The sequence below is a fragment of the Heptranchias perlo genome, chromosome 25 (assembly GCF_035084215.1).
Source record: "Heptranchias perlo isolate sHepPer1 chromosome 25, sHepPer1.hap1, whole genome shotgun sequence".
NCBI lineage: Eukaryota > Metazoa > Chordata > Chondrichthyes > Hexanchiformes > Hexanchidae > Heptranchias > Heptranchias perlo.
The window spans coordinates 32,487,625-32,515,007 of NC_090349.1; the positions used below are offsets into that span (position 1 = coordinate 32,487,625).

At 42.9% G+C, this 27,383-nt stretch overlaps 1 protein-coding gene across 2 annotated transcripts in view; it reads right to left on the reverse strand.

Moving 5' to 3' along the window:
• Positions 1 to 27,383, reverse strand: part of ttc28 (tetratricopeptide repeat domain 28) — a 626,907-nt gene that overhangs the window by 588,298 nt on the left and 11,226 nt on the right. For both annotated transcript variants that reach the window (XM_068005926.1, XM_068005925.1), the window contains exon 2: positions 2,995 to 3,279. In XM_068005926.1, coding sequence (XP_067862027.1) covers positions 2,995 to 3,279 — 285 coding nt within the window. The remainder of the gene's footprint in view (positions 1 to 2,994; positions 3,280 to 27,383) is intronic.

The window sequence follows — 27,383 nt, forward strand, 5'->3', positions numbered from 1 at the left end:
TATATTAAGTTACCTGGATATATTCATATCAATTGGAAAAAGTGGCACCTCTTAGAAAATGTTAGAAAAATCTGGGGAATGGTGTTGGGACTTATACACAGGAAGAAACACGCACGGACTGGTTCTGAAGTTCCAAGGTCCTGAAAGACTAAGAAAAATTTCAGCTGATTCATCACAGCTGGATATGGGGCTGAGCTCCTATATAAATATGATAAATGGTGGTAACCTGTTATATATGCATCACCTTCATTGACTGATGCAGAGACTCAATAAGTGCAGATGATGCATTATGCTTCCTTGTGAAAGTTTCACTAAGTTTGTACTGTTGGGGCTGAATCTGACCACAATCTTCATTTGTGAAATTGTTGTCCATTATGAATACAAAGAATGATGATGAGGCTACAGGACTATGACCAGACACACCGGGCACATTTATGCACACAGTTGATGAGAGAGCAATGGGCCAGAATGAAAAAGATGAGGAGATATTCAAGCTTACAATGACATGGTTATTGTGGCTGTAGCAGAATCTGCCCAGGAGATAAGGTTAATCAGAACTGAAGCAGAAACGGATGAGACTTTGTGATTCTCAAAGAAACTACAAATGGAGGGATGTCTAGAAGGTAAACCAAGACGCTCGCTAGAAATACAACAGCAGTGGAACTGTGGAGAGGAATTAACAGTAGTAGATGAAACCGTGCACAAAAGGGAAGAAAATTGTAATTCTCAACAATTTACACAAATTCACATAGCAAAAGATTTATACAGGCTAAATTAGCATAGAGAAATGTAAAGAAATGTATCGACCAGAACAAATCACAACACTGTTCACAGAATTGTTCATCCTGCTCAAATGCAAGAACAAGCCAATCACCAAATGAAATTCCTGCAAGAAAATCTGAGTTGAAATGTCCAGTGACACTCAAAACACAAAGGCTAAAGTTATGAAAACAATCATACACGGTTCATTACTGCTTTCAAGTATAAGTCTATTTTATTCCAGGGTCACTAAGAATGGATGTAATTGAAAAATGGTAAGGGAACCAACCTGGATAAAATAAGTTGCAAATATGTCTGATGTAATGATACATTACGAGCATTCACAGATGCTTCTTTGGTTCAGCAAGTGTCAATATTTCATATCATTTTGAGTATGAAAGTTAGGCATACAAAGTTAAGTGCAGATGGAGGAGGCCACTTGTTGTATCCAGCTCATCCTTCCATAGAAACCTACAGTTCCACCATCACAGCTTCCAAGTGGCTCTTTTGCAATTCCAGAGTTTTACCTCCAATTCTCCACCCACACCATTCCCAGTATTGATGATACTTTGCATGAAGAAGTGCGTCCTGACATTAGTCCTAATATTGCCTTTTACCTGCTTGTGTCCCCTTATACTGCAGCTGTGTTTTAATTTGAACCAGTGCTGAGAATTAACCTTTTCTATTCCACATAGTACCCCACTACAAAATCCCTTTTTATTCACCTGCTTTCAATGTTGAAGGGTCCAATTTTTATAGTCTTTCCTAACACTAGGAATTAACCTCGTGGGCCTCCTCTGCACCACTGATGTTTTCCTTGTGCCTTGTTGACCAGAACTGAACGCGGAATTCAAGAGGCAGCCTGACCAGGGCATCACACAGCTTTAGCACTTTTTCTGTACTTTCCTGATTTAAAAATCGGTGGGGGCTGGGGTGGGGAGGAGCGCACAAAGGAGGAGTATGAGCAGCAATAACATTCTCGACTTGTGGCCTTGTAGTATTTATGAATCTTGTTTTGAAACGGAGCCTCATGCTGACTTGAGACACAGGGGATTGATCAGAACACTAGGATTAGCCTGTGTGTGTTTAATTGCACATTTTATACAACTTGTCAACCTCTTGGTGACTTATTTGCATTTTGATGGTTGAAATCTCCCCTGACGCAATCCTGTGCTGTGCCCTGCTGCTGGAAACATGCAGCTGATCGAATCACCCACCGTATCACTCCACAGACAGGGTGCTAAACGTGCACAACTGCATTACTTCAAACTGTGGAGATAGCCAGAAATCACAGGTCACGTATACTATAGGAAGAGAATATGCAACAGAGGCACTGCGTGTATATGAATACTCAGAAAATATCAAAAGGTTAAATAAATATAATAATCGGTTAAATGGACATGCTGGTGAAACCTAAATTGTACACAGGCTGAACAGATGTAAGCAGGACTGTTAATTTACTCCTAAATTTATCGTAAGTACTCAATTCTGCCTCCACTCGAATAGAATCTGGACAGTCCTGCCTTTCCCCGTGTGCTTTAAGCAACTCTCCATCCCCGGTCACTGTGGTATTAAAACACCCAATAGCCTCCATCATGACCCAGTGATGTGCAACAGTCTCTCATTTCCAAGGGATTTTTCAATCAATTAGAGAATTAGCCCCAAGTATAGTAACTCCTGCATTCTTCCCAACATCCCTTCCCTAAAAGCTGCCTCGCTGCCCGATAACCATAAAGTACAGATTTCAAAATATCAGTCATTATCTGCACAAGAACACCAATAGTTCTTATTCTCCTGGCCCGATATCTGTGTGATTCAGCAGTGCCCAGGTCAAATTTCCTGATTGTTTCCAGCACTCATGATATCACAAGTGTCACCACCATACATCGCAGGTCCTCTTGTTTTCTGGCCACAGCACAAGTGGTGAATTACGTGTAAAGCCACAACACAAACATCGAATGGCATGTTATTTATATTCAGTCATCCACCAACATTCTGACGTAAATACGATAAATGAGACTTTGTTTGGGTCAACAAGCGACTTGATGTAACAGTGGGATTGGTCAGTCCACACTTACAGATTCAGACTAACAAGGCGTCAGTCACACAGTGACAGGGCTGCAGCATCTGGTAAAAAGACCTGAAAAGAAAAATGATTTTACAACAGCAGAGCGGTCTCGCCTGCTCAGTTACGAGTGACGCCACCTATTCCAAAAATCGAGGGAAGTATCCTACCTTTGACCACTTGGGATTTAAGAGACGCGCTTTAACTGCATCGTCCAGGGCCTTCTCGTACTCATTCAGTTTCACCAGGACGGCCGATCGGTTGCTGTACAGGATGCAGTTCTGAGGGTCAGCTGCAATGGCTTCAGTGTAGAGCTGGACGCCGGTGGTGAAATCGCCGCTCTGACATGCTGCGTTGCTCTCCCGGACTTTCTCGACGAAAGCTGCTTTGCTGAGTGTGTGCACGCTGCTACTACCAGAGATTCTGCGCATTAAGCTTTCTTCAAAGACGGAACTCTGCAACAAAACAAAATTCAACATTTTCTTTTTGAACGTTTCCTTTCCTACGGTGTCAGCTCTTGCTGGGATACAATCCCATGGCCATCCTTCAGTCCCTTGCCCAAATGGCTGTTCTTCGTATGTGAGCATAGACAGGGGTTATTGGGGCAACCATCACAAACAAGCTCTACCCTGTCCTCACCCAAGAGTCCACAAGTGTGCTTTCGAGAAGAAGGTCAGGAGAATGGTCAATGGACAATGGTCAGGAGTACAAATCCAGGTTGATCTTTCCCTGCTCCCACACTCATGACCATTGAAGTCCAGATGAGATCAGCTAACACAGCAGATACCAGCGATCGACCGAAGGACCTTCCCAGCTTGTACAACTTAATATCTAACCTGGCAGTGACTTCACCAACTGAGCCACTAGGAGAGCGACTCTATAAAAATATACATTCCCCCACACACAAGTTGCATTTATATAGTGCCTTTAACATAGTAAACTGTCCCAAGGCGCTTCATAGGAATGATAATCAAACAAAATTTGACACCGAGCCACATAAGGAGGTATTAGGACAGGTGATCAAAAGCTTGGTCAAAGAGGTGGGTTTTAAAAAGCGTCTTAAAAGGAGCAGAGAGAGGTAAAGAGGTGGAGGATTAGGGAGGGAATTTTAGAGCTTAGGACCTAGGCAGCTAAAGGCAAGGCCACCAATGGTGGAGCGAAGAAAATCGGGCATGAGGTCAGAATTGGAGGAGCGCAGAGATCTCAGTTGTAGGGCTGGAGAGATTACAGAGATAGGGAGGGGCGAGGCCATGGAGGCATTTTTTAAAAAAGGATGAGAATTTTAAAAATCGAGGCCTTGCCGGACCGGGAGCCAATGTAGGTCAGCGAGCACAGGGGTGATGGGTGAAAAGGGACTTGGTGCAAGTTAGGATACAGGCAGCAGAGTTACATACTCCCATTATCAGTCTCTCAGCTAAAACTTTCTTCCAGTCACCCTTCACCTATAACAAAGCTCTAGAAAGGGGAAGACATTAAACTGTCCTGTATATGTATTGGGAGACATAGGTTAATAATGCCTTTTAAATCAGCTTAAAAAGACACGCTCCCTATTAGAATAATAAAATGTAGATATAAGTGAGCCATTTTCAGTCCCAGATCTCAGTTTTAATTTTTTTTAAAATCTATAGCAAACTCCATTTTCCTAGAATTTAAACTTTCACCTTAGACAGTGCCAAATGTAATAATGTCAAACAGATAGCTCTGTACCCTCATTCCTCTAGATTTTAGACACTGAGTGGACATGGGCCACTGATATGGGCGGGTTTAAACAGAGCTGAGTGGAATTAAGAATCCACTTGAAAATTAAGAATCAATAATAATGAGGTTAACTGGACCTTGTGAAGTTCCATTGAAGCCTACTTGATGTTCCTATCTAAAAGCCCTTCAGCCCTTCCAAGATCATTTTTTTGGCTTGAAAGACAGAACTGTAGTAGAATTCAAAATTCTGGAATTCAAAATGCAAAGAAAAATGTCAAAATCAAAGTTTTCCCCAGACGAAAACAAATCTCAAGCTATGAGTACAGATATTCCCTTTTCAGCCCCTTTCCTGCAGTACTCCCACATCCAAAATGACAGCAAGAGTGCTGGAATGTTGGGTATAAGAACATAAGAAATAGAAGCAGGAGTAGGCCATACAGCCCCTCGAGCCTGCTCCACCATTCAATAAGATCATGGCTGACCTTAGACAACAATTCCACTTTCCCACCCTATCCCCATATACCTCGATTCCCCTAGAGTCCAAAAATCTATCGATCTCAGTCTTGAATACACTCCACAGCCCTCTGGGGCAGAGAATTCCAAAGATTCACAACCATCTGAGTGAAGACATTTCTCTTCGTCTCAGTCCTAAATGGCCGACCTTTTATCCTGAGACTATGCCCCCTAGTTCTAGACTCTCCAGCCAGGGGAAAAAGCCTCTCAGCATCTACCCTGTCAGTCCTCTACAGTTTACGTTATAACATGCCTGTGTTCCACTGCACTTTCAATACAATTACTTGTTCCCCAACGTCATAGACTTACATCTTCAGGGCCATTTTTGAGTAGTCAGGTTTTGAAGAGTTTGGTCAGCTATTGTTCATTTTCCAGGTTGGCACGTATGGCTAGTTTCCTCCAACGTGGAGCTTGGCACTTCACCTAAGTTTTGCAATTAATATGTCTTTTCTCCTCTTCGCAGTCGTTCCTAGCCTACATCACATGCTGTGCTGAGAAGTCAGTGACCTTCTCCTGGTCTCCAGTGACCCCACCCTGGAGCAGACTACACGGAGGTGCACGAGCCAGTGGCCAGTGTTGCCTTTTCGCTCCAATTTTCCCTCTAGCCCTCGACTCTGCCTGCTACCTCTCAGCAACCTGCCCAAGTACCTCAGAACAAGATCTGATCATGTGAGAAACTGCAAACTTGAACTGACATTCTTTCGAGTTAGTATTGTTCCTAAATGTTTCCTTTTGAAAACTCGCCATCCACCACAAGGCACGCTACGCCCCTTTTCCCGGCTCCAGCTTTCTCTGCCCATGATAATCAGACGATATGTTTATTTCATTCAGACATGGTGACATAGATCTTCAGAAGGAAGGAACTGGCACAAGATCACAATCCACAGGCTATTTTTGGAGATCTGATTTGATTTTTGGTTTTACAGCTCTCTGTGACCACAAAATCAGACAACTTTAACACAAACAGTCAGTGACAGCCACTCAAGAGTTGAGAGCACTTTAGGACCTGAAGCAGATAAGTTATTCCTCTCTTTAATTTAAAAGATATGCAGCATTACCAATTACATTGCGGAAATGCTATAGCAACCGAATGTCAACACCATAACAACTAAGCCACGTCCCCAGCAACATCAGGTGGTCCCACTTCGAGCTGAGACAGTCTTTCGCAGAACATGCTGGAGTGCCGAGAAAGTGAACTTTCACCCTTTCAGCTGTAGCCGATTCTTTTGCTTTGATGTACTCACCCTCCCTCTTGACAAAAATCAAGAGGACAATTTACAGTAATTGCAAAGAATTCTTTCACTTTTTACACTGAGCTCATAATGCAAAACTACATAAATGCACAGATCTGCAAAGCAGCATGCTTCCAAACATTTTTTTTTAAATGCACTTAAATAGCACCTTATCATGTTGAAACACTTCAAAAGCACTTCATACAATGAACTACTGTACTTTCGAAATGCAGTGATTGTTATGTAGACAAAAACAACCACCACTTTGTGCCCTCCAACATCCCAGAGACAGCGAAGATTACACATGTTTTACAAATGATCTATTCAACAGTAGGTAATGCAGCTTTCATTTGAATGTGATTCTGATGTGCGTTCAACATCCTAGCCACATATGGACTGGGTAAAGTCGAGGATTTATTATACATAAGGCAATGGTTTTAGAATCGTTGGCTTGGGTTTTCCAGGTTTTTTTTTGCAAATCATTGCGCCACAATGCATCATGGCAATTTTAAATAAAACTGGCTTTAATTTTCACCCCACCTTTTTTGTTTCCATGTGCTGTCTGCCGGTTAACAAGGTAGAAATGTCACCTGCTCCCAAACCCATTAATACCACTGGGAGGTAGACGTGCGCAGCATGGGCCTCCTCATGGGGAAGTGCCCGAGCTCCACTCAGTGCCTCTTCCTGACATTAATCAGCAAAGGACATTAATCCCGTCTACATGCAGAGTCTGAGCGCATCATCAGTCCCATTGTGCTGATGGTCTTAGGTCGACGCTACCTTGACTAAAGATGTTGTAAACATACAGCAATGCAGGTGTACAACAAACCCACCACATTTGCTGTATTCGTGGTGGGCTCGTACATTAAGAATGGCTACCAGGTGAGGAACCCAAAGACTGCATCCTCTTGGACCAAATAGCAACTGCCACACCACAGGCATCTGACCCAAGGGTCTACTACCCAGCACACTTTAAATCCACCACACAGGACCAGAACTCTTACCAATGTAAGTTTCTTTTTAATCCTCAAATCACTTCACACATAAGTATACTTTGTATCTGTGCTAGATAGGACCTAGTCAACATTACAGCAGATATTTCAACTGAAAACATTTTTCTCTAAGAACAGTGAGCTGAGTTTCTTTCTAGAGATGTTCATCTGTATAAGCCCAAGAGCCACTTCTCGCTCTTAACACTGAGTATTCTTACGTGTTTGTGTTAAGTGGAAGTCGCTATCTCTATTTTACAAATTCATACGTGGACATTACAAACAGGCTTGATGGCCATGATAAAAATGTAACTTAATTGTATAGAAACTACTCAGAACATCAAGGATGAGAAAAAAAGGTCAAATAACCCATCAAAGCTCCTCCCTCTAGTACACTAACCATTCCAGCCTGGCATCCAACTGCCTTTGTTGCCTCCAATGTCCTAGCCTGCCTCACCGATCATTTCAAACATTTAGCACCCCTGCAGTGGAAAAAAAACATTATGAAAACAAATCCCTTTTCTAGGCCACTCACGTCTCAGGAAACCAAGTGGGAAGAAAATAGAGAAAAAAGAAAAGTTGGGAGCAAGAGGCCGAAGGCACAGTTTAAGAATTCCTAAGGAGGCTTCCGGAGGCAGGAGACGGAAGGCAGGATGATGAGATGTTGAGAGAGAATCTCAAACAGCAGGCAGATAGTGACTCAAAGACTGGCTCCTGATGGTGGAGCGGAAAGGGAGCAGGAATCTAGCGTTGGAGGAGCAGAGAGTACGTGCAAGGATGTACACTTGAAGATTGCTCAGATATAAAAGGGAAGACAAAGATTCTTATGTCAACTCGTTGGGAATGCCAGTGGAGCTTGGTGGGAATGATTTGACTGAATCCTGTGGTGGGGGAAGAGGGGATAAAATTAAAATAATACAAGTCGATAATTCTCAATGCATTTGTGTGGTCAGACCATTTGTAAGTACTTTCCTCAACACCCTTCTCAGTACATTTCAAGGGTATACTAACCATGTGCTGACAACTGCACACCTTCCTCACAGTAGGAACACCCAAAAAAAAAGATTTTTGCTCATCCATCCCCTTACACAGTAGTACTTGGCATATGTCTAGAACTTGATCATACATCATCCAGTTGCAGTGAGGAAATGCTGTAAACAAGTATCCCTGGTTCACTGTAAATCAAAATGATTTGTGTTGATCATGAAGTTGTGTATTACACTGGTCTAATCTCACTGATGAAACACTAGAATATTTATATAAAATATAAAATATTGTGTGGAACAAACACCGGCATGGACCAGTTGGGCCGAATGGCCTGTTTCTGTGCTGTAAATTCTATGTACATGTAAAATTGCCATAATTCCCAGAATCTAATGCGGGAAGTCACTGACGATAGCAGATGAAATTCCAATAAAACTGAGTTTTTGAAGTGAAATTATTCACAACCAGACGGAGACAGGCGGAGAGAGCACACTGTAAACAGATCACCTACTTATCCCCAGAAACAGGCAGTGGGGACAACATAAAAATCAAAAACTTCTGATCTGGTTTAATAAAAATCTGCTTTCGATTCAAACACCTGAATTTAATTTTTTTTTTTAAAAAGTCACCAGTCCCAATATTTCAGCGATTTTTTAACATTTGTATCATTTTCCTTTTCCTCAAGTTATTTTTGGCAGGTGACCTGAATCTATTAACCATCACTAGGAGAGGAACGAGAATAGTATGAAGTGAATCAGCCATCTCTTTGGGATGGCGGGGGTGAGGGGGGGGGCTGGAAGAGAGACCGGGCCTATGCTATCCCCCTGCCCCAGCTGCAAAATCAAAATCCAAATCCAGAATTATGCAAGTTGAGGAAGCAAGGCCATAAACTTCACAATGCACAGTGCCCTGCATAAGAACACAAGTAAATGCTCCAACCCTTCCGGCTTAGAAAGGGAACCTCACTACCAAGTTCCTTCCTTTTAAAAACAGAAGGTGTGAGAATTATCTGAGGATGAGGCTCCCTCTGTAAACGTGATCCTGATGTGAGGCCGTCCTTGTTCACATCGATTGCCACTATTTCAGTTACACCCCAACTATGTTATAAAGCCTGAACTCTCCTGCTATGTAGAGCATCATTGGCTCTACATAGTAGATCTATTAATGCACAAAAAGACATGTGTCTAGGGCACATCCATCACACTTTACACACCACATTTCAAAGTGTCAAAGTATACACAAAAAAAGGCCTGCCATTTCCTGTTGGTTTTTCTGACATTGAAACCTGACTTCTCTCCAAGGGCAAGAGCCAGGGATCAGCAAACAGCTTCCCATCTGCAACAACTTCCCTCAACAATTGTCCTCTAATTGAATTCAGGACATACCTATTTAAACCACTTCCCTACAGGGAGTACCCAGAATAGTGCCCATATAAGAACAGGCCAGGTTAAATATAGCTCTGTCTTCGCAGCTGAACATCACAATTATACTCCAGACAGTCCATGAGCAATGCAGCAGGAGATCAGCTAGTATCATAAATAACACTGAATAAGAGAGGCTAGACAGAGCTATTGCACTCAGGACAAAGCCATAGTAAAGAGTCTAAATACAACACAGTACAAAAACCTGCCACCTGTGGATGTGTGTATCTCCTGACTTGTAGAATTTTCCAATGCCGGGTCACATTGGATCTATATCACAGCATCCGTCTCCAGAAACATCTTCAGTACAGGCCAATAAACATAAAACTACTACAGTAACAGGATAGGTTTGCGATGATGCAATACACTCTCCAAACAACTGTCAATGAGGCTTTATTCACCCCAGGCAGATAGTTTTCCTACTCCTTTGTCCTCTCTTGGGGACTTACTCTTTATGGGGCTACACTGCCACAGCTGCTGGCAGCACCCCCCCCCCCCCCCCCCAGTATCTCCCCCAAGTGGCCATCCTTCATTTGTGAGTCTAGATAGTGAGGGGGTGGGAATTCTCCTCTGCGATCCCGGCCAAAATCAGAGGCCAGCACTGGAGGAGCAGACAACAGACTGGAGGAGGTTACAAAGATAGGGTGAGGTGAGGCCATGGACGCATTTTTAAACAAGAATGCCGATTTTAAAATCAATACTCTTGGGGGAATGGGGAGCCAGTAGAGGTTAGCAAGAACAGGGGCAATAGATGAGCTGGCTTTAATGTGGGTTAGGACACAGGCAGTGGAGTTTTGAACAAATTGGAGTTTATGAAGGATGGAGGCCAACGAGCAGGGTGTTGGAGAAGTGGGCTTGGAGGAGATGAAGGTTAGGTGAGAGGATGGGGTTGGAGGTGGGCAATGTTAGAGAGGTGGAAATAGATGTATTGGTGAAGGACAGGATATGGGATTTGAAGCACAGCTCAGGGTCAAACAGGACACAGAGGTTATACATTGTCAAGTTCAGTCCGAGTGAGCAGCTGGGGAGGGGAAGGAAAGTCAACAGGTTACTCGGCCATAAAAGGCATCATAAAAGACCCAGCTGAGTCCAAACCTGTCCTTAGCTGATTTTCGTCCCTTCTAGTGAGGGTATGCTGAAGCCAACTGTCGTGGCTGACTGATGTACTCAATTTTGATATTAAGAAAGTGCTGGCTTTTCAAGCGCTGTGTCCTAGGACTTATAAATTAAATTGAAAAGGGACAATCAACAACTTTCTCAATTTATCTAATTACCAAACATGATTGAAAGACAGATTACATTTATATAGCGCCTTTCACAACCTCTGGACGTTCCAAAATGCCTTGCAACCAATGAAGTACTTTGAGGTGTAGTCACTGTTGCAATGTAGGAAACGCAGGAGCCAATTTGCGCACAGTAAGCTCCCACAAACAGCAACAAAATAAATGACCAGATAATCTGTTTTGGGTATTGGTTGAGGGATAAATGTTGGCCAGGATGTGCTCATGGGGTTTTAAGCCATAATTGCCATTGCTGATGAAGATAGAGATAATCTTGTGATTCTACCATGGATAGTGTGGCAGTGCATGCAACACCCAACTAAGGTGGATGTTACATTCAGTAGTTTAATGTTTAATTCCACACAATAGTTTGATATTGAGAATCCTGTAAGGACACATATGCACACCAGTTATCGCAGAGAAAACGTTCCATTAAATTCCAGTCAGAAACTGAATCAAGTAAGGAGTCTCTTCTGTGACTGATCTCCCAAACTGCAGTGGATTCAGCTTCGCTCAGTACAGCTATTGCCCAATTTTGCAAAATAAGCACTTGAGAAAGAGCAGGTTCTGGCTCCACACTGCTCCACTCCAAACCCATCTCCAGCACAGGAGCAAGAGCCATCACTGGATTCTAGGAATTCCATCTGCTATAATCACTTCCAGCTGCACAAGGAAACCTGCACTGACTAATGTGAACCTGGAGCCGGAGTCAGGAATCAGCACAGCTCTGCTTATTACCAATAGTTATCTTTATTTCCAATTTTCTCCCCTACTCTCTTGTTCTGAAGGCACTGATTCTCGTTGGTATACAACTCCACAAGCACTGGGTGCTCTCCGTTACCTCAAGTGGCCAATTTTTGTGCGTCAGCCTAGGCTGCATAGAGCAACACAGCTGAACCCAATCTATCTTCACCCAACATCCACACATGTGCACTTCCCAACAGGATCACTGAAAGCAATCAACAGTGAAAACCCTGACTTAGAATTCTTTTAGATGTTGGAGATTGTGGAGAAAGGGAACTCCAGGGATATTGTTTACCTAGACCTTAACAAAACTTTGGATACAATACCATGTAGGAGACTGATTCATAAAGTAGAAGAGCAAGGAATAGGAGAGTCATGGCAACTGGCTGTATCAAAGGAGACAGAGGGCAGTCGTGCGTGGAATTGCTCTGGGGGTGGCTGGAAGTGACTTGCGTGGTGCCCGACTGATCAGTGCTTTTCTATTCACATTGTATATCAATGATTTTGAAGTGTGGGAATAGGGATAAATCTGTCAAAATATGCTGATGACACCAAGATGTGGAGTTGCAAACAACTGAAAGCAGATTGATCAGGTGCAGAGGGATCTGGATAGATTGGGAAATTAGGGTGAGAAATGGCAAATGAAATTGGCTGTCGACAAGTGCACAGAGATGAGACTCGGCAATAAGAATAAACATTAGAACTATAAGCTAAATGCCATTAGTCTATAGGATACAGCACAGGAAACGGATCCAGGATAATGGTGGACATTACACAAATCACTAAAAGTAGCGACGCGGGTTAATAAGGTCATAAAAAAAGGCAAACCAAGCATTGGAGTTCATTTCTAGGAAGACAGAATTGCAAAGCAGAGAAGTTATGTTAAACTTGTGTAGAACCTTGGTTAGACCACACTTGGAATACTATGCACAATTCTGCTCTCCATATTATAGAAAGGATATAGAGGCATTGGAAAAGTGCAAAATGATTCACAAAGATGATACCAGAACTGAGAGGATATACTTATCAGGAAAGGCTGAACAGGCTGGGGCTCCTTTCTCTACAAAAAAGGCTGAGGGGTGACCTGATAGAGGTCTTTAAGATAATGAAAGGGTTTGATAGGGTAGACGTGGAGAAAATGTTTCCACTTGTGGGGGAGTCCAAAACTAGAAGGTATAAATATAAAATAGTTGCTAATAAATCCAATAGGGAATTCAGGAGAAACCTCTTTACCCAAAGAGTGGTAAGAATGTGGAATGGGCTACCACAAGGAGTAGTTGAGGCAAATAGCATAGATGCATTTAAAGGGAAGCTAGATAAGCACGTGAGGGAGAAAGGAATAGAAGGATATGCTGATAAGGTTAGATGAAATAGGGAGGGAGGAGGCTTGTTGGGCCTGGCAGCCTTTCCCTGTTCCTGAAAATTCTTACATTCACAATGTCCTTATCTGCATCTATAACCACATTCCCTCCACGACCTCTCACCTTCTGCTAGCTGCCACCAACAGGCCGAGGTATCTTGGTTACACGAGATTGACTCCCGAGCATCAGCTCAGTGCTCATGTAACCTTGACTTAATTGGCTCAGTTGGGAATGCTGGACGAACACGCAAGATTAATTGGCTCAGTTGGGAATGCTGGACGAACACAAATGGCTAGTTATTCCTCTATCCGCAGTTTGGTAGAAAGCTTTGGCCAGGCGGGAAGGTTTGTATTCCACCATATGTAGGCTGACTTTAAAAATAATTTTAAGACCATAATTTTGCAGTCAGGTGGTTTAGAGCATATTTCACTTCCCAGTCTGTAGGAAAAGAATTACAGTATTTGTAGAAATTATAGTGAAAAAGAGCATTGCTTTGGAGAAGCTTGGATTTGCTTTCTACTCATTGGCATGGTTTCTCTCTTCTCCCCTGGTTATCCTCTCTTGGCACCAGCCAGTAAAATCTGAGCCATCAACTTCATGGGCATTCCTCTTCTCAAAAACAAAAGAATTTTCACCAACAATTTTCGTCCTTTCACTCCTGAAAGGACTGATTCTAGCCATGATACAGTTCGCCTTTTTTCAGAAGAGGGGGGAGGCTCAGCCAAGAGTGTGGCACTCAAGTTTATCACTGATTGAGTCTCCAAACTAAGCCACTGAGAAATCCACACAGATAAGATTTCTGTTTGCTCGATATGGAGTCCACACTCTCTCCTCAGAGACATAGGTTAGCAAAGATAAGACTTAGGAGGCCCCAAATTGTGCGCAGGGGTTCTGCTGGAATTTAACCAGCTAAAACTATGCAGTCTGGCAGAACAAAGTACTGGTTAGCTTCCCCCTGCTTGTCCAGCCAGGATTACCCTACCAACTAGGGCACTAACTTGCAGGTTATCTGGAGCCACATGGGAAGAATCCATTGACAGGTCACCCCTTCAGCTTCCATTAGTGAGCCAGGTTGGCTGGTCAATCATCAAGTGTCCTAGATTATTATCGATTTGTTTGGCACAGGTCTCAGATTACCCACACACAGAGCTGACTTTGTTTTGACTTGGCATCTTGGAGCCACCATAACCCCAAAGAGACTCCACATATACTAGCCTCCAGCCTCTCCCCTCTGTTGGAGAACAGCCATAGACTGATGATCAGACAACTGGCAAGCACAGACTTGAGCAAATGCTAGGCAGACAGCAGATACCAAAAGTTCCTCACAAGTGGGATGGTGAGCAGCAATAATCACCGTAAAGTGTGAGTGCACTGGCACCATCTTCCTGTCCACAGCATGGAGACACACCACATTGCATTGGTGGTTCCACAAGCTGGAAGTGTAGAGCTTCAGCAGCAGCTGCCTGCATCTCTGCAACCCAATCACCGTAGGCACCAGTTATATGCGTGTCTGTACTTATACTAGCCTCCAGGTACTGCGTTCCAGCAACTACTGTTCTAAGTTTCAGTTACCCTATAAGCTGTATGATGGACATCTGCTTTCAGTGTGAAGGACCGACAAAGCTCGCAGCATGCCATCCACTTTGATGTTCTAGATGTCCAAATCCATGCCACACCAGGCTAACTCATCACTCACTGCTTAATCTACGTCCTTACATAAAGGGCTTTGGCAAAGAGGTGTGCCCACTGTGACACCGATTCCCTCTCCAGTTCTACGAGCACCGGTGGACTTTCTGTACCTTTCCGAAGTGACTATTTTTCTTATGTAAGCATAGACATGGGGACACTAGATAATGATCAGGAGTAGGAATCCAGGCTTTTCTCCCCTTCTCTTTCTTTGCCCTGAGGCCATTTATAGATTCCAAAATATTAGCCTGGTTAAAATCAACAAACTCAGAATAGATTGGGATAGCAAACCTGCCACCTGACTATGCCTCAGTCCCACATTGGGTGGTGTATTCTATCAACTGGGTCATCAAGTGAGCTATGACCAACTTGGTGAACTGGCCAGTGCCCTGCTAGAAGGTCCAACTTGGGAGTGCATGGGCTGAGGCTATACAGCTGTAGCCCATGGATCCAATCCCTTAACTTCACTTTTAATTCCTTGCACACTAAAGAATCCACTCGCTCTCCTTCGAACCGTGCAGCCAAAGTGGGATACACCACCACCCACAGACTGCGATTCTAAAGAGCCTATAAATCCAGGGATATCTGGTGATCGGTCACCGCACTGCGATAATTTAATGCTGAATATTTGTTTCTGTTTTAAGAGCATGTCATTGGAACAATGAATTCTTTGATGTGCACAGTAACTGGTGGGGTCTGTCAGACAGCCCGACATTCATTTCCAGGCGTTTCTGTTAGTTATGGATGGGAGCCAGCAGTCAAATGGGAAGAATTTCACCCACAGCATTGACTGTAATTAGGAGGCGCATTTTTCAAAAGAAAAACTTTGTTAACCGGCATTTACAGTGAGTTTCATTTTAAGAACTTTCACGGACAAGAAAAGGATATTTGGCCAACAATACTCAACTTTCTTATTACGTTAACTTTCCTGTCATAGTTGTGATATAAACGGAGCTCAGTCATGCCACTTCAAGTGTGTTTATTTCATATGATCTCACCCAGGCAAAATATTGTGAATATAAATTTGATTTCAGTTACTTATATTTTGAAAACAATGTGTGTGTGTGTGTGTGTGTGTGTGTGTGTGTGTGTGTGCGCGTGCGTGTGTAAAAAACAAACATAATAAAGTTCTAGAGAATATCTACATTTCTACAGGACTGTCTAGTCCAGCTGGTTTCATGGAGTGATGGCGATGCATGCATTCACAAGTTAATAGCATCAGAAATTCCCTCACATTTTAAAAATGGTAATGCATCAAGCCTGCAAACTCATAACGGACATTGAAGAGGTTATTCTCTGGGCCAAGCTAACTATAGGAGAACAGCAAAACTTCTTTTTTTAAAAAATAAGTCACGAGGGTGAAATTCCACATTAAAATTGATATTTAAATGCCGCAATCTGGGGTGGAAATTGGGCCAGGATGTGGTCATGCCAGGTGCCCACCCCTTTGCCTATCAGTCAGAATTTCCGTATTATTGGCAGTGGGAGTACAGTATGTCTGCCCACGTTTGAGCAGGTGTATTTAAACACCATACCAATAAAATTAAGACATCATGATGCATTTTGAGCCATTAACACCCTAACAAAGCAAAGGACAACAGTGTCAAGGTATTTAAACCTTTAAAAGACTAGTTCCTTTACTGCAATCGATTGCAAAGTGATCAGTTGCAGTGCTAAAACTGACCTATTTTTTAAAAAAAGCACTTTCTTGTGTTGTTTTTCACTTCTTCCCAAGATTACTTGCTCTGTGGCAAGATTGCAGTGAATTTCCTCCCCCCGCACCCCACTCCAATTTGAGGCAGATGCGGTGCCCATGTTGTGCCACGAATGGTACTGACGCCCACCCAAAATATATAAATGCCCTGAAGCTGGAAAGTGGGCCAAGCTCAGGGGTGCAAAAAGTGGTGTGCAGAATGAACAGCACAGGGTGCAAAAGAATTCAAAAAGTAGTAACTGTCATACAGGGTTTTCCACTTAATCATGAGGTTTCTGATTTCCCTCCATGTTACAGCAGTGAGAGGGGCTCCAGGGAGATCAGAGACACAGTTAAAAGATTCTGGACTAAGCTGCTAAGATGTTAGACTCTATTATTTTGGAGAAGTTTAATTATGTACATCAAATACTGCTGGTTATTTGTAGGTTTTTTGCATCTTTGTAATTACATTCCTTTCAAATAAATGTCTCTATTACCTTTAGCCTGAATAATATGGTCTGACACCTTTCAGAGTGAACAGGAGCATATGGTGGTCAACTCACATGGGTTTCCAGTGCTTAACACTGTGATAAAAGAGCACTTGTTAATTGTGTATCACGCTACCCCCTTCATGGCATGCATATGGGTGAGAGTTGCTGGTCATAGGAGACACGGGCCTGCTTATGAAACTGTCTTTTACTTTATATATGAATAAAGTGTTTTATGAGGGCCGAAATTGTAACAATAGAATCCAGCTGTATTTTGAATGCCCTAATATCTTTGTCTCTATTACCCTGTCTGACAGATTATCCCAAACATTCATCACCCCCAGTGAGTGAAGAAGTTATTCCTAATATCAGTTTTAAATTTACTTTGCAGTAATTTAAATTTATGTCCTCTGGCCCTACTAACCTGACTTCCTTCGAAATAATATTTCAGGCTTACTTTACCATTTAACATTTTTTTATACCGCATCAAGGTTCCTCCCTCAACCTTCTTTTCTTTAGACTATAGACATTAAGCTTCCCTAATATTTCCTTTTAGCACCTCTCCTTTACATTTATGATCAATCTTGTTCTTCTCTGCACCCTCTCAAGTGCACTTATGGCATTACTGTACCAGATTGACCAGTATTGAACATATTGAGGCAGGAAGCCCTCTGTCGATATGTGTAATATCACTGTATATGTGCTAGTAATGATTTCCTTCTATTGGATATTTCCAGTGAAATCTTAAAAAGACATTCTCTTACAATGGATTTATGATTTTGCTGAAATACCGGAGAAAAAATCTTCACAAACACATTTACTATGTTGCTATACATAGTGACTAGAATCCTTATCCCAATATCCTGTGTGGCCTGACCCATGCATTATAAAGCCTTAGTTATACACTTGTAGATTTGTATTCTACTGATCTGTCGTTTCTATCCCAACACTCCCATTTGTTTTTTTATTACTTGCCTCCATGTGTTGTCTCACTGAAAGCAGGAAGTCCATTAACCATTAAATATTATTTACTATTTATCTGGCCACCAGCATGACTTGTCCCCAAAAGTTCTCCTACTATGACACTGAAGGAAGCTGTTTCAAAAAATATTACAAAAGCTGAGCAGAATGAGAAGCAGGGCAAAAAAGTTAAATAGAATATGAAAGGATATGGGAAGGGAAAAGTTACAAGTCATGTTCCTTTTTTGATATCTGATCCAGATATTGTTGATAATTGACCAGCCAGCCTGATTCATTGATGGATAGACATGTCATGGGGCACTAGGATTCTTTCTACTTGGCTCCAGGCAACCCTGCAAGCAATGATCTAACAGATGGGTCAGTCCCAGCTGACCATTGTTCTGTGCTGGTAGGCGGAGCAGTTTTAGCTTGTTAAAGTACTGCTGCACCCTTATGGACATGGTCCCTGCCAAATGGCTGCATCTAACTTTTCTGGGTTTAGGGGAGTGGGAAAGAGAGTATGTACTCTGTATCAAGCAAACAGAAACTCTACTTAAAAGCAAAATACTGCGGGTGCTGGAAATCTGAACTAAAAACAGAAAATGCTGGAGAAGCTCAGCAAGTCAGGCAGCATCTGTGGAGAAAGAAACAGAGTTAATGTTTCAGGTCGAAGACCTTTCGTCAGAACTGGAAGATGTTAAAAGAGTTAAAGTTTTTGAGCAAGTACAAACTCTACTTATGTGAATTTTTCAATACTTTAGAGACTCAGGATGGTGATAGATTTATTTTACTGTCTGCAAATTTGACAAGCTTATAATTGCTTTCACCATTCCAATTTATGTACATCAGAAACAACAGGGGCCCACTGATCCCTGCAGGAGTCTTCCTCACTGACTCACAGTCCAACCCTACACCTCTCAGAAGTACATTCCGTACCCTATTTTTTTAAAACCAGTCTCTTATTCAGTTCCATGTACCATCCTTGCTTTTACTTTGAATAGGAATCTTTAAGGAGGAACTCTGTCAAAAGCTTTCTCAAAGTCCAAATTAACTACATCACATTGAGTTCCAGTATCTATTTTATTTGCAATGTTCTCAAAGAAATTGAGAAGATTTGTTAGACAGGAACCGCCTCCTTCTAAATCCATGCTGATTGATTCTTATTAAACTGCTTTAAATGTGCTGCTCCAGGCTGCCCCTTACAGCAGATCACATTACTTTATCCGTTTCTGATGTTAGGCTAATAGGTCTTTCATTGCCCGAGTCAGATTTTCACCCTTTCTAAATATAGGTACTAAAGTTGCCTGTTTCAGTCCTGCAGAGCCTCACCAGTGTGCAATCATTCCTCCATGGTGATAGACAGTACTCCATAAACGTCCTCCCTGGTCTCAGGCCCAGGGGATTCATCAGTCTTCAGTCCGTAAGATTCTCTGTCACATTGACTTCAAAACCCTCCAGCACATTGGGTGCACTACACAGATTTGACAGCAAGTTAATGTTACCCTCTTTAGTAAATATTCATTAAGTATTTGACACTTTTCCTAATTTCACTGACACTTTTGTCCTTTCGAATTTCAACCTACTCTCAACTACTATTTGACTGTTCTTTGCTGATCTCTCATGGCATTGCTCAAGGGTAATCTGGGGTCGTGGGTACAGTTGCGACGTGGGGCTGTATTTAACCTGGACTAACGCTTTAAGCCCACCGCTGTGGGGGAAGTGGTCTAAATAAGCACATCTTAAAGTCAATTAGAAGACAATTACTGAGGGAAATTTCTGTAGATTCTGCAGTTCAAGGGAAAGATTTGTAAAGGATGAAAGTGGTAGTGAAATGAGGGAAAAAAAAACAAGTCAAAATACCTCATGAATATTTACTAAACAGGGTAACACTAACCTGTAAAACAGGAAATAACTGGTGCTTACTATCTAATCACTATTTCTCAATTTATCTCATCTTCTCCCCTACTCTTTTCAACCTTAATGGTGTTTTATACTGTGGGCCATGGCCGTGCACCTCGACTTCTTTATATATAAAACAAAAATCTATGGGATGGCCTCGACGAAGTGGTAACTGAACAACCAGAAACAGAGGCAGTGCATTTTACAACTCTGGGTAGCTGTTTCGTCCTCCTTCCCGCCCAGTGAGGGCAATGGTCCTTGCTCCTTCCCCACAGACAGCTCCCCACTCTTAACCCTTCCATGTCTTCCACAAAAGAGCAGACCTGAAGAATATCGAGTTATATCGGTTTCAAAGGAATAGTGGCGCACTACAACCTAGATTACTGAGAAATTTCACGAGCTTGTGTGAATTACCTGCTCTTCTACAATTAACTTAACAGCATTTCATCTAATTTGAATAGTTTTGGCCAGCGAACACCACCATGGTAAGTGAGAATGGGCAACAAGGCACCATTGACAAAATGTCTCTTTTTGAGAGAACTGAGAGGAACCTAACAAAGCAAAGTAATTTGGAAAGGATTATAGTGACTGAAAGATTAGCCTCTGTTGATGGAAAGGAGGATACGAGTTGTAATGTAACAGACAGCAGAGGGTGAGGGCTAGGTTGTTTGGCTGGGAAAATCACTCTGGGAGAATTTGTTTTTTTTAAAATACCATGAGAAATTGTTGAAAATATGATCATCAATGTTCAGTTAAAACCAGGAGTGACTGCTTTCAGAAGGGGAATGTTTAGCCAAACAAAATCCCACCGTGCTTCTAAAAAGTCTTGTTCTCCTCACCCCTCCAGCCCCCCAGATTTTCACTGTACCTATCATGAAGGCTCTGACTTTTGGTGGGTTACAGTTCCATGAGCACTGACAAGCCTCTAGTACCTCACTCAGATGGCCTTTCTTTAGGTGTGAGCAATGAGAGCGTCAGTCACTGTTCAATAGTGAGGGCACCATAGCCGAGCCCAATTCTGTCCTCGCCTGACAAGCCCTCACACACATTCCAGCAATCAAGTGGGAACCCTGGCTGATTTCCCTACTTCTTAGCCCAGCAATACTGAGCACCATTTCCTGGACTGAGACCTGATATCTCAGCACAAACCAGAGTCAAAAGGGTGCTGCTTTTAAAGAAGATAGTCACTGGTAGCAGTGAGTTGGAGCAAAAATGGGGGCACCATAGAACCTTGGGGGTCACTTTTTCCTGACCTCTGCCATGATATTGGAGGGTGGAACAAAGAAGAGGTCATTCCCACGAGTGAAAAAGAGAAATCAGTGAGGGATGGACGGGGAGGAGGTAGTAGGGACAAGAGCTTGTCCCCCAGTTGCATGTGTGTCCACATCAGCCAGCTCGGAGAAGCACATGTAAAGGCTTAACAATAGATTGGGCACCAAGCCTTTGCAGCCATAGTTGGTGGAAGGCCGAAGGACGCCTAAAGAGAAATAGATGGAGTCTACTCTAAAACGGATGAAAAGATAGACACGGTGGAGAAAGTATCTTTCGTGTTAACATGTTGATTCCCGACAGCCGAGAACATTGAAACAAGGGAAATTGGGTAGAGTTGGTGGTACAGGCTCGAGAGGCTGAATGGCCTACTCCTGTTCCTATGTTCCAGTACAGATGAAGATAAGAGAGAGCGAGAGAGAAAATGAGAGCAAGCATCGGATCAATTTACTTCACAATTAAGTGAAGGAAGCCTGCGTGGTGGGGTGCAGAGCGTTGCAAGGTAAGATCATGAAAGAAGGAGTTGGAACAAAGGCCTGCAAGGTTTTTTTTGTTCTTACTAATTTCCTGCTCCTCACTCCTTTTCTGCAGGAATTGACTAGTTGCTAGGGTAACAGTCCTGCCAGCATCATCCAGTATCTTACCCAAGTGTGCCCAGACAGTATCAGCAGGCTATTCAACCATGAAGAGCAGCACAACTCCACCCACTCCTGTCCTTGGTCAATGTCTATGCATTCATACGCTTAGCTAGAAAAGCTTTCATTTTCATTATAAAATCAGGTACTGAAACACTGGAAAATTAATCCTCAATTCTGATTTTTGTTTTTTTGAGGAAAAAAAATGAAATAAAATCAAAATAGATTCTAATTTGAGGATACAGCTGTGGAATATTTCGAGGGACAAGCCCCATTTTTATATGTCTGGCTCTAAATTCTAAAAAAAAATCTTTTTCTGACCTCTGAGAAAAAAAATTCCTGAAATGAGCAGATTTGCTCGGAGTGGGGAAGTTATTTTTGGCAGAGTCGCAGGGATGTCCAGGTAAGGAGGAATTCCGACAGCCTGAGGAATGCACAGAGAGCTCGGGATCAAGTAACTGCGTCACCCAGGGCACTTGCAGCACTTTAAAAGCAGTCTTGGAGTTGGTTGCTATGGTAACCGAAGGTGGAATGCCATAACTCTGCCTGCTCAGGCTTCATTACCAGAAACAAGGCTTAATGAATAAAAATATCCTGATCTGACTCTGGTTTCTTATCCTAAGTTTAATGACCTGGTTTCTTTTCCAGTGGTTGCATTTGTACAGGTCAGAAAGAGTGACATGTTGAGGGACGGAGGGATGAAGCAAAGCCCTCTTTCCGTTCCAAAATTAATCACAAAAACCAGGTCTCCATTTGCTATCTTTTGGAGCCATAATTATCACCTTATAAAACTGTCACCAGTCAAGCCCTGCAACGAAAGCCTCCTGCCTTTCTCAGGCTCAATTTAACATCAAGAGCTCGCTCTGTAGAGCTTAATTGGAAGCTGGGAGTGCAAGTTTGGCAGAGTTTAACTGTCTGCCACTCTTGACTTTTCTCTCACACACATCCGCACGCTTTTATCCCTTTCTGTTGGCCCACACAGAGTCTTCACTATTGTATTCAGCCCTGACTAGGATAAAGTGAGAAGCCAAGCATTCCATATTGAATAAAAACGCTGAATCAATGTTTAATTAATTCGACAAGCTGAGCCATGCCTTGCAGGCAGCAAAGTTGGTATGAAAGCTCTTCTCTGTCTGACTTTGTACAACAAGTGCATTTTGGACAGCGTTGTCCTCAATGCTCAAGAGCTCCAAATCAGATTAGTTCAAGTTTGGTCCAGACAGCAACCAACTGTAAGAGAAGTCCCTGTCCTGCCTCACAAAACAACATCTGGTCTGCAATTCGGCTCAACCTGAAATGGGCAAAGCCCCTACACATAAACACAAGCATGTCTTGAATAGGTATTTGTACTACACTGTTTTCATTAACAGCAGTAGAAAGACAATTCCAGTGGATCTCCACCAGGGCAATTGTAACAGCAGTATTACAATTGCCTCAACATCAACCCCCGCCCCTCCACCCCCCAGCTCCTGATCTCTAGTTGGAAAGTGCAGCTGCGAGGATGTTGAGTGAGGATTGTATCAGGCTCAGTTCCAAAGCTCTCCACTGCTGAATAGCTAAACAACACTCACCATCTAAGCTCATACAGGAAGAAGGACCACAGTGTGAAGTGCTGGCAATTTGCTGATGCCCATGGGACTGTATCCAAGCAAGGATCAGCTCCTTTCAGACAGAAGGGGAGAAAATTGAAGAAGAGTAAAAGAATACACAGATATTTCTCTCTTTTCTTGTCAGTCTCACCCTGTAGACATGCCGAGGGCAACAGATATACATTTGGGTTTACATCATTCATCGCGCTTTGTGTTTAAATGGATTTGCAATCTGTCTCACTCGTATTGATCATAAATGTCAGTCTTAACAACGTACACCATTTGTAACCAAAAGGATGTGTGGCATGACAGAATACAAGGACGTAAATTCAACTGTCCGTTATGTCAAGTTTCCAAACTCTTACATTCATGAAAATGGAGAAAGAGACAAAACTTGCATATGGTGTCTGATACAATGTCCCAGAAATGTCTTCACACAATGAAGTACTTTGAAGTACAGCAACTATTATATCGGCAAATGTAGATTTTGCAGATCAAGATCCCACAAGCATCGGACGACAGGAGTGACCAGTTCATCTGTTTTTGCTGGTATTGGTTGAGGGAGGAAATGTTGGCTATGGTATCCTTAATGCCCATCTCAACAGGCAAATGGAGCCTCAATTTAATGGAGCCATTCAAACTGCAAGCCCGCTTCCAAAGGGCTGAATAGAACAGGAATTGGAGCTGACAAGGCAGAGGGAGTTTAAAGTCCTGCTTTATTCCCAATCTCAGCTACACTGAGTGAAGAGATACCAGAAAAGATAGCAAGATCCTGCAGGGAGTGTTAACTGTGCCCAGATAGTCCTTGGTGCCAAATGGCACTCAGTTACAGGGGGCACTGGCACTGAAACTCTGGTTCAGAAAAACTTAACTAAATATCCCCACAAAAATAAAGATCAAAAAATATTCAGAAACAGCCCACGTACTTTACCTGCCAAATTCCAGCTCATCCAGCTGTCCAACCCGGCCACAGTCTGACAACTGGATGCATACCTGGCCATTACCACTTAATGAGACTGAAGATGTAGATGGGCATTTTGTCAATTTGCAGTGTGGAAGTGGGATTTCATTATGCATTTTATATACTTGCTTCACTGATATGTCCAATCTGAATTTTGTGGGACCTATGGGTTTGGAAATGAAAAAGCAGGGCCACAAACAGGCCCACAAAGTGGAACAAGAATAGTAGCAGCCAGCAACCCGCAGAGGACAAGTCTGAAGCAACCAGGAATGCGACAAGTGCGGGTTGGGAACAGTTTTACATAAAGCATTAAACAGAGACACAACACAGACACACACACAGAAAGAGAAAGACGGACACAGACAGAGACACAGGCAGGCAGACAATCAAGGTCGGGGGGCAGGCTGCAAATTGGGGGTTGGGGGTGTCGGTGGGGGGGAAGAGAGTGGCAATCGGGAGCTGCAGAATGGAGGTTGCGGAGGGGCGCTGATCGCAGGGCAGCCACTTACCTTCTGGAGCTGGCAGCTCCCACCTCCCTTTCGTTGCTGGGTTTCCCGAGCCCTGGGAAACATGGCTGGCAGCTGTTAAATTTAAATCAGGCTCCCAAAAGCACTGTGGGAGCCTGATTTAAATATGTTAATGAAATGTCCCGCCTCTCCAAGGCGGGACACTCGCACAGCTCGCTACCTATTGCTGTACATACATGGGGGGTTGGGGTCGCATTCCCCCTTTTTTAGGGTTTAAACCCGCCCCCCAACTGCCTCCCGCCCATCGTGGGGGGGGTTAATATCGAGGCCAATATTTCAGGTCGATGACCTTTCATCAGAACATGTGAAGGTGGGTTTACAGAAAAAATAAACGTATATAATCTTGCTCCAGAGTTTTTACATTTGTACATTGTACCGTTGTCTAAAAAGAGAGAAAGAGATAGACAGAGTAATTATAGGCCAGTCAGTCTAACCTGAGTGGTGGGCAAATTATTGAAATCAATTCTGAGGGACAGCATAAATCGTCACTTAGAAAGGCAAGGGTTAATTAAGGACAGTCAGCATGGATTTGTTAAGGGAAGGTCGTGTCTGACACTCTTGGTTGAATTTTTTGAGGAGGTAACAAGGAGAATCAATGATGGTAACGAGTTTGATGTAGTCTACATGGATTTTAACAAGGCTAGTCTGGTCAAAAAAGTAAAAGCCCATGGGATCCAAGGGAAAGTGGCTAGTTGGATCCAAAATTGGCTCAGTGACAGGAAGCAAAGGGTAATGGTTGATGGGTGTTTGAGATTGGAAGGCTATTTCCAGTGGAGTTCCGCAAGGCTCAGTACTAGGTCCCTTGCTTTTTGTGGTATACGTTAATAATTTGGAATTGAATGTGGGGGGCTTGATTAAGATGTTTGCAGATGATACAAAAATTGGCTGTATGTTTGATAGTGAGGAGGAAAGCTGCAGACTGCAGGAAGATATCAATGGACTGCTCAGGTGGGCAGAAAAGTGGCAAACGGAATTCAATCCGGAGAAGTGTGAGGTAATGCATTTGGGGAGGGCAAACAAGGCAAGGGAGTACACAATAAATGGGAGGATAGTGAGAGGTAGAGAGGAACAAAGGGATCTTGGAGTGCATGTCCACAGATCCCTGAAGGTAGCAGGACAGGTAGGTAAGGTGGTTAAAAAGGCATCCGGGATACTTCCCTTTATTAGCCAAGGCATAGAATATAAGAGCAGGGAGGTTATGCTAGAACTGTATAAAAAACATTGGTTAGGCCACAGCTTGAGTACAGCCTACAGTTCTGGTCACCACATTACAGGAAAGATGTGATTGCACTAGAGAGGGTACAGAAGAGATTTACAAGGATGTTGCCAGGGCTGGAGAATTTTAGCTATGAGAAAAGATTGGATAGGCTGGGGTTGTTTTCCTTGGACCAAAGGAGGCGGAGGGGAGATTTAATTAAGGTATATAAAAATGATGACGGGACTAGATAGAGTGGATAGGGAGGACCTATTTCCCTTAGCAGAGGAGTCAGTGACCAGGGGGTATAGAGTTAAAGTAATTTGGAGAAGAATTAGAGGAGAGCCGAGGAGAATTTTTTTCACCCAGAGTGGTGGGGGTCTGGAACTCACTGCCTGAAAGAGTGGTAGAGACAGAAACCCTCAACTCACGTACTTGGATGTGCACTTGAAGTGCCGTAACCTACAGGGCTACAGACCAAGTGCTGGAAAATGGGATTAAGCTGGGTAGCTCTTTTTCGGCCTGCACGGACACAATGGGTAGAATGGCCTCCTTCTGTGCCGTAGCTTTCTATGATTTTCCTGCAATACAGTTAAGTGTAGCCACCCCAACAGATCTTTAAATGTTCAGTTTCAATGTTCTCCAGCTAAAAGCTCAGGATACAGCCTGGTTATCCATGCATTTGTAAGGTCACTACATCTCTGGGATGAACTTCTTGCTGGGACACAAGACCAAACTGTTTGGGAGAGGCAGGCAGCAGTGTCCTTATTCAGTCAATACACAGTACAACCAACCTCAATACAGCAACTAAAGACTACTTAGCATTTGCAATGTTATGAAATCTACTGACCTGCAATAACTACCATGATTATCCAGTCAGATAACCTCTGACATCACGTGCTATCAAATCTAAAGCTAAATGAGATACAGGTCACTTTAATGAGGATTAAACTGTGACCTCAAATTAATCCCTCACTGTGTATTTTAAATCCTGACAACCAACACATTCTTTACTCAAAGCAGGCAACTGTTATATGTATTCCCACAAAATGTTGCTACTCTCCTCTTTTCTTCTCTCTTCAGCCAATCCATTCGATGAGGCTGAACCAATAATGCAAGGAGCCTGGCAGGTTATGGGGCATCATCAGTGACAGACAATGAGGAGTGTGGTGCAGGAAACATAAAATTGACAATGAAATTTACTTTCTTTTTGGATTTTAAACCTTAGAAGTTTTTTTAAAAATAAGGGCTCCATTACCAGTCAGATATTCCTAAGTTTGTCATTGGCATCAGTAAGATCTTATTCAAAGCATAGGACAAGATGTATTGGAGAAGGTGGCGTGAAGGGGAGGTAGCAGCAGGTTTGGGTTCAAGTTTCCATGCCCAGCAAGGCTTCAGGTCTCAGTTGTGCTGCAGATATGGCCAAGCATATGCT